General features: G+C 51.2%; 1 protein-coding gene across 1 annotated transcript in view; it reads right to left on the bottom strand.

Annotated features, from left to right (window-relative positions):
• Positions 1 to 7,869, bottom strand: part of LOC307176365 (uncharacterized protein) — a gene marked incomplete at its 5' end in the record, with an annotated part of 91,721 nt that extends 83,852 nt beyond the window's left edge. The window contains 2 exons of the mRNA XM_079902404.1: positions 6,735 to 7,653; positions 7,745 to 7,869. Of these exons, the coding sequence (XP_079758530.1) occupies positions 6,735 to 7,653; positions 7,745 to 7,869 (1,044 nt within the window). The remainder of the gene's footprint in view (positions 1 to 6,734; positions 7,654 to 7,744) is intronic.
• Positions 7,870 to 8,185: the final 316 nt, after the last annotated feature.

Genomic DNA, 8,185 nt, shown 5'->3' on the forward strand with positions numbered 1-8,185 from the left:
GAGAAATAGAGTTAGGCTTAATGTACTTTGTACTCCATTATGCCATGAAAATGCTTCTGTGCCCTGGAGACAACAACAAAAGATTTGCTTTAATGACAAGAATCAAGTATGTTCTAAAGCTTCCAGGTAGGAGGCGTATAGGTTGCAGTTTATATCAGAAGTCTTTGCTCTCTCTCTCAACTGCGTCTAGATGGGAAAGATGTGGTCACAAGTTCTTCAAGGTGATATAGTAAATGTTGGAAAAGAGGGGGGTAGGAGGCAGAGTTTTGAATATCTCAAACCTGAGCTAGAAGGATCTTATTTAAAGAAAATAGCGGATATTATTTTTCACTTAAGGAAGCAAACCTGACATTAATGTAGGAAATTAGCTCTTTTAGCTATGATGCTTTCAAATGCACATGGCTGAAAACAAATTCAAAATAGTCAAAGGAAATTTAAAAACAAAAACCAAACAACAACAACAACCTCAACAAACAAGTACTAGAAATTCAGGGATGCAGCCATATTCAGATACAGTTGGATCTGGAAGTTCCAGAGTATCAGCAGGGTTCCAGCTCTCTCTACATCGCTCAGCCCTGCTTACCGCTGCAAGACTTTATTTTACAGAAAGTCTCTTCTTGTGCTGGATGGTCACTGGGAGTCCCAGAGTCATATCTCCCCAGCTTAGAAATTCCAGAGAGAAAAGACAATTCTTCCATTTTGCTCTGAGACAAAAGTCCTGGGGAGGAGTCTGATAGACTTAGCCGAGGTCAGATGCCTACCCATGAGCCAATCACCTGCTTTACTGGAGTTCAGTCCCTGGGCGACTCATCCCCAGGGCCCGTGAGGAGGCAGGATGGCATTATCTGGCAGTTCTCCAAGAAAAGCCTGCTGTTTTTGTAAGATGAAAGGGGAGAGGACATGGATAATGAAACCTGTATCTGCTTCTGTAAAATCCACAGAATCTTACTCCCTGCCCTGTGTCGATGACCATGCAGTAAGCTGACCCAGGAGGTCATTTTTCCCACAACAGTCTTTATATATATGACTAAGGAACACACTGGTAAAAGAATATGGGAGAAAGTCTAAGTATGACAAGTCAGCTAGACCGATATTAACTAAAAAAGCTGTGTGAAAATATCCTTAAAAAGTTGCCCCCAACTCACTCAAAGTCCAAAGTTGGAGCTGGAAATACAATGTCATGGAGTTTGGATAAGAACAGGTTTTCTCCAAGCTGAACTATGACACAGAGATTAGAGACTTCCAGAAACTATACTTTTTCAAAGAAAAAACATCACATGAGAAAAATGAGGCCTAGAAAAATTAAATGACTTAAGCTAATTAATGGCAGGACTGCGACTAGAGTATACTTTGTGTAATTGGCTATGGTCTTTTTTTTGTTTTGTGTGTTTTTTTGTTATCACTTCAGAACGAGACAAACTTAAAGAAAAGAAACACAACCAAAACTCAGTGGTTGGAAAAGAGATGGATGTGAACGCCCACTTGTTTCTTACGTATAAAGTTACCTCTCGCAGTGTTTTGGAGGAGAAAACGCTGGCTCTTCCCAACGTTGGTTACATACACAAAGATTCCAAAGACAAGACAAGTGCTTTGCAAACAAAGTAACTAGAACCAGCTCAGGCTTCCCCGCGCCGGGTCCTACGTTCCACGGTCAGAACCACCAACTGTATCCCCCCGGGTAACAAGGTGATTCAGGAAAGCTGGCGCCTTCAGAGAAAGGAGAAAACTTAGCCGGGAAGAGAGTCAGGAGGAAACTTGCTCAGCTTCTTGCTGGGGTCTGAAACGATCGCAATAGAGTCCTTAAACCCCTCAGGTTTCCCCAATCAAGCACCCTCGCCTCCAACCTGGGCCACCCCAGATCTGACTATAAGACGACAGAAGTCTGCGGACGCACGAAGAGCTGACCACCCCACGAGAGGGACCAACGCGCGGCCACGCCCACTCACCCACCGCTCCCCGGGAGACGGGAGACCAGCCCGGGGTCCAAGTCCTGGGAGTGGCCGACTCGCCCCTCTCCGGGCCCGGCTCCAGCTCACCTCGGCGCGGCCCGCCTGGGCGCCGCCATCTTGACCACGAAGGGGGCCTCGCGCCGGAGGCCCCTGAGCGGGCGCCCTGAGCGGAGCCGGAGCGCCGGGGAGGCCCAGGTCGGCGCCCTACGTCCTCCGCGCGCTCGCGCCCCGTCCACGAGCGACGAGAGTCCCGCACGCAGCGCCCGACCCAGGCTTCCGCGGAACCGGCGCCCCGCGCAGCCCGCACCGCGGCTCAGGCGGCGCCGAGGGCGGCCCGGGCGGAAGAGCGGGCGCGGGGCACGCGCTCGGTAACCTGGCAACGCGGAGCAACCCGGCGTCGCCGGCGAACCCCAGCCCTCTACCGCGAGGAAGCACGGACCCCCGCACCCGCCGCCCAGCCCGCGCCGCCCCTCGGTCGCTCCGCCCGCCGCTGCCCGCTTGCTATGGTCTTTTAAATCCATGATACAACGTCTATATGTAACAAATCTGTTAAACCCTAAATGTTTATGATATTCAAGTAATCCATTATCTGAATTATTCTTGAAGATAAAACATCCAAAGACTTCTTAATTGTATGGGTATACATACATAAAATACACGTGGAGGTAACTTCAAATATAGTATGTGCCTGTCTCTATTCCTTCCCTCTCCGCTCTTTTAAAAAATGCCCCTTTAAAAATTGCCCACTCACCATCTGTTAGGTAAATTTGCTGAAACACAGTTAATGTGGAGACAGAAATTGTTATAGAGACTATTCCAAATGGCACTGACACCTGTATTTATGAAATTTTTAAAAGGGTAACTTCGAGTTGTTTTTTTTTAAAAAAAAAAATCCCACTATAGTAACACCACATCATCCTAGGTGCCCAGTTCTATCCAATTACATAAGATGGAGAAAGAGAGAGAGAGAGAGAGAGGAGAAAGAGAAAGAAGAAAGGAAGAAAACCAAGTACTTATGTATAAAATGTTGCTGCCAGTTTGAGATTATACTCAAGCATCAATGAACAGAAGGAAAACACTTACAAATTTACAAATGTATTTCATTTATGGTATGAGGGACACAGGTTTAGATTTGCAACACGCTCCCACAAGGGTCAAATTGACCACTTTTTTCTATCTAGTTGCTCTTGAGAGAACAAAACAATTGAAACAGATGCCATTCAATTCCAAGTCTATAGCTTAGACCATGGCACTGCACATGAAATATTGTTCATTCAGAGTCAGCACATAGCAAGAGTAATTTATACTCTCAGAGTGTTTGCTCTCAAGTCAATAGCAGAGAAGCCTTGAATAAAAACGTTCCCATTACTTTCCATTGTAATAGATCTTACTTATAGCCCATGAAACAGTGGTCAGAAGAGATTTATTCTTTGCACACCATATTATATAATCTCTCCACTTTAAGCCATCCCCCACTCGGCGATTATTTTTTAAATATGTTACTCGTAGTCAATATTAATTTACATTTAATCTTTCTTAGCATTAGGAGAGTATTATTTTGTACAGGCTCAGAAACAAATCTCCCGAAATTCCTCCCTGATGCTCCCTTCAGGCTGAAAATGCATTGCAGGGTGGCTGCAGTGACTTAATTCTAGTTGGCAGAGCCCTGGCCACACACTAATTTCATTAGCCTCAAACTCCTGGATTTGAAAGATCCACTGAATATGATTCCTGTCCTCTGAAATGTCACTTACTAACCAATTCAGTGTGCATACAGAGGAGAGAAAGGACTTGCTCAGCTCTGGCCCACCGGCAGGCAGATGAGAATTCCCAGTCAGAGACACTGTTTACATCTGAGTGGTCATTCTTGCCCAGGTCCTCATTTTCAGGAAGGAACTTCAATCCAGGCTTTGCTGGCAGCTGCAGCATTTGTTACATCCATTACTAGCTCCTTGTTCCTTCCTGCCCCCCAGTGCTTAGCATCCCCCATTTCAGTCACTAAGTCTTCCTTCCTCCAGCCTAGAAGCTTACCTCACCATAAATTTTTATCTCAAATGATAGGTTTGGCACATTCCCCACAGCAACCCACAGGGACTGGGGAAAAGAAAACTCAAATCTCTGGAGAGCTAAGAATTCAACCATTTAGAGGAGTTTCTTTTATACAGGACAGTCTTCATTGAGCTGAACCCTGCAATCCCAGAGAAGATTCACCTACCCGTTCTTTTCCTCTTTCCCTAAAGTGACTGTGTCTTTGAACAAGGGGTCTGTGTTCCACTATTCTCTCTATTCATTTTGCAGGTTTACAGAGGCTGGGAAACTGGGGGCTGGACTTACATGCCAGGAGCTTCTAAGATCACACGCAAAAATAAGGCTACTGGAAGAGATTGTTGGAATCTATCTCTGTATATTTGAACATGGACAGTGGTTAACCAGGATGCTCACACCAAGCTTATATCCAGCTTGCAGCACAAGCTACAAGTTGGTGCATCCCTCCTACTACCAGCCTCTTCTCAATAAATGCAGGTGAAAACTGGGGGCTCTTTTCCCTCAGCTGTTCAATCCAACATGAATAGTTGCAATTTGCAAATTAGAGGAAAATGACAGTGTTTTCTCTGAATGGTTTTGGTCCCAACGCACACTGCTAATGCTGGCATTCAGTTCCTTTCCTTCCCAGCCCAGGGAATGGGGGAACTAAGCATAAGGCAAGCGTTCTCTTTTCTTGCAAGTGCCTCAGATCCACACACCAGAGAAGGAATCAGCTCCCCCTGGAATCTTTTTCAGCAAACACAATCCTTCACCTAGTCTGCAAGCTCTCTCTTGACTTTAAGATTTCACTCTTTTTTCGACAGGCAGGCCCATCTGCAAGCTCCCAAGCTCCAAGTGAAGGCGCCAAAATAATTTTTAAAATGTCAAACAGCAAATATGCCTTCAACCCCCAGAGCTCCAGTAAAAATACTGTGAGTTGCCCCTGTGGTTCTCAGGTGACCTCTGGCCTCATCCTCCCTGCAGCGCTGCCTCCTCAGGTTCTCTAGTTTAAGCTCAGAGGTAAAGGAAGTGCTTCTGGGTTTTGCTTCCGACAACCCAGGCTCTTCCTGAAAGCATTACCTCAAAGTGAAGGCTGCCCAGAAGCACTTTTGGCCTTGCAAACATCTAGAGGTGGCATACTCAACAGGTGCTAGGGATGCTCAGAGGCTCAGAGGGGCCATACCAGGCTGCAGCTTTAGACAGGCACCCCTCCTTCTAGCACAAACACAAACTTCATACCCCTGGGTGCTGATGTAGTGACAGCTTGAATCTCACAAGGAGTCCCCTCCAGAAACCCAACATGCTTCAGGAAAGGCACTTGAGAGGGAGCCGACTTTTTAGCTACGGGGAGCATAAGGGTCAGCCAGAACATCTGGAGAAGGGACTAACTGAGCTTGGGTCCTACCAGGCAGGGAGAGAGCTGTGCATTAGGAAAGGATCACTTCAAGACAGAGAGGAACAAAAAACCTGGAGATAGGGGTAGAGAAGGAAAAGAGAGGCAGAAATTGAAAGGGAGAACATAAAAACAGAGAGACAAAAAAAAAAAAAAAGCAGGGAGAAAGAGACACAAGGAGAGAGACACACAGGAAGAAAGACAGAGAAACAAGAGAACCCATAGTCACGCAGACCCTGAAACTCAATTTCTTCATCCAGAAGCCATCCATCTATACCCAGGGCGGCACAGGAGCCGTGGGGCCGAGGCTGCGGGAGCAGGCCGTGAGAGAGCACTGCAGCACCGCCCACCGCTCAGCGGGCCCGATCCGCCGTCCTCGCATCTTCCGCCGTTGCCCGCCTGCACCCGGAGCTAGAGGACCGCCCAGCCTTGCTCAGCGCACCCTACTGCCTCCCTCCAGGCGCCTTCTTGTCTGGCTCTGAGAATCGTCCTCAAAACCCAGGATTGGGGTTGGGGGCTGCGTTAGAGAGGTCGTGGGAAAGGAGGGGCACAGGGTGGGTGCAGAAAAAGCGACTGTGTTTCGCAGTTAGCATGAGCTCACCTCCGGGCTCTGAGCTGGCAGGAGTAGAAAGCTGATCGCCCGGCTCCTGCCAGTGGCCAGATCGCAAAGGCAGTTTAGACGGTGCAAACAACTGCCCAGAGCAAATCACCTGGGGGCATGTCTGCGGGTGGCTTCTCCCCGCTTGAGGACAGTCCCCACGCCTTCCGCCCCATGCCCTCGCAGAGATAGGTGACAGGTCGGGAAATCCAACCCGAGCGAAATGGGCAATTCACGTCCAAATGTAGGTGAAGACTTAGCCTTCGGTTTAAGAACTGCCTCCCTAAGCTCTTCTCGAAATTTTCCAAGGCAGCTGCAGCTTGTCGGGCGGCTTGGGGCAGGGAAGCTGGGGAGTTGAGAAATGCCTAGTTTCTAGGCGTCTTCTCATCTTTCATATTCCTTGCGCCTAAGTGGCTCTCACAGGAGCCCGGCACTTTTACAAGCCTGGTTTGGAACCATATTTCACTCGAATGCAAACCCATTTAAATCATCGCCTTGTTTTTCGGAGACTGTTTCTTGTCAATGGGGCCATAAATCCAGAATGTCAAGCCGGATGGAGTGGAGCGCGGACAGGGGAGAGATGGAAGGGAAAGGAATCAAGCAGGGCAAGTACCTCCTCGGGTGAGGTGGGAGGGATTCGGCAGGATCTCCAGGGTGGAAATGAGCGAAGGCTGACCAGACCCCGCACCCCTGGAGTCCAAGCCAGCCTTCAGGATAAAGAGCGCGGGGAGCTACGGCGCGCTCTGCCCCGGAGGGAGCGCCCCCCTACCTGGAAAAGCCTCAGGATGTTGGCTACCATGATGGAGACCGAACTCCCCGAAGCCCCAATCACTCCAACTACTTTCTCGGGCTTGACGAAAACCGGAGGCTCGCCGTTGGTGCAGCGCACTTCGGAGGTGTCCTTCTGGATGAGCGCCTGGACGAAAGTGAGCGACTGTTCGAGCGCATAAGTGTCCCTGGAACAAGTGTCCAGGATCCGCGCTCCCAGCGTCACGTTGGGCAGCAGGTTGGGATCGCTGTTGATCTGGTCCAGGGCGTAGAGCATCGCTTCCAGCCTGTGGATCCCGTTCTCCCTCTTGATGTCGCCGCAGGGCACTCCGCTGGGACCCTTCGCGTGCACCGGGAACAGCCCCCCGAGGGTGACTTCCCCCTCGATCCGAATGGAGTGCGGGGCGTACATCTCCTGGCCGCGCGCCGCCGCCGCCAGCGCGCACAGAAGCACCTCCAGCACGCAGCAGGGAAACTTCATCAAAGTCAGGGCGCGGAGCAGCTTCCCCAGGTGGACCATACTGCTCCCGCGGCTGCGGTGGTGGCGGCGGCACTCGAGGGGACGGTGGCGGGCTCGCCGGAGTCCTGGCCCCTTGGGGTGAGCTCCTCCGGGGAAGCCCAGGGTCTCCTGCGGGCGAGGAGGGTAGGGGCGCCCGGGGAAGGGCAGCCGGCGAGGGTGGGGGGTCCCGCGGCGCCTGCCAGCTTGGGGCGCCGTGCGCTCTTGGGTTCCCCGGCCAGCGCGCCGCGCTCGAGCTCGCGCTCGGTGGCTTGCAGCTCGAGCTCTCCAACAGCCCAGCACTGGGGAGAGAGCGAGGATGGCTATCGCTTTAAATGCGCCTTCGGCTCCCTCTCCTCCTCCGCCCACTCCCTCCCACCCTCGCTCGCTCTCAGGCTCTTCCCCACCCTTCCCAGCGCCCACCCTCCCCAGGGTTTTGCATCATCACGCAGGGAGGGGCTGCGTGCTGAGGTAAGGGGGGAGGGAATGGGTGGGCGGCTGTGGGGGGGGAGTACCTCCGATTGGGAGTTTCGAGGTCCCCAGGGAATCTGGGGATTGCAGGTCGCAGGCGAAGGCTGAGCTCCTGCTTCGGTCTCACTGTAGAAGCCGCTCGCTCGCCCGCCTGCACCCACACGCACATTCTAGGCACAGGGTGGCATCAGCCCCGGACAGGGCGGTTCTAGCTGGGGCTGACTGCTTCCAACCCTGAGGTCCGGAGCCGGGACTGTCAGCGCCGGGAGAATGCGAGGTAGTCGAAGGTGATGCCGCCAAGCATGAAGGGTAGTAGGGAGACCCCAGTCTGTACTGCTAATTCGTCTGTGCCAGTTTTTCCTAAGAAAAACACACATACACACAGGAGGCTGATTGATGACCTAAAGAACCTTTACGCAGAGACTTCTCCGGGGCCAGGCACTGGGCTAGCCTGTAGGGAAAGACGCCAACAAGAAATGCTGGGA

Source organism: Stenella coeruleoalba (genome assembly GCF_951394435.1).
Source record: "Stenella coeruleoalba genome assembly, chromosome: 17".
NCBI classification, from domain to species: domain Eukaryota; kingdom Metazoa; phylum Chordata; class Mammalia; order Artiodactyla; family Delphinidae; genus Stenella; species Stenella coeruleoalba.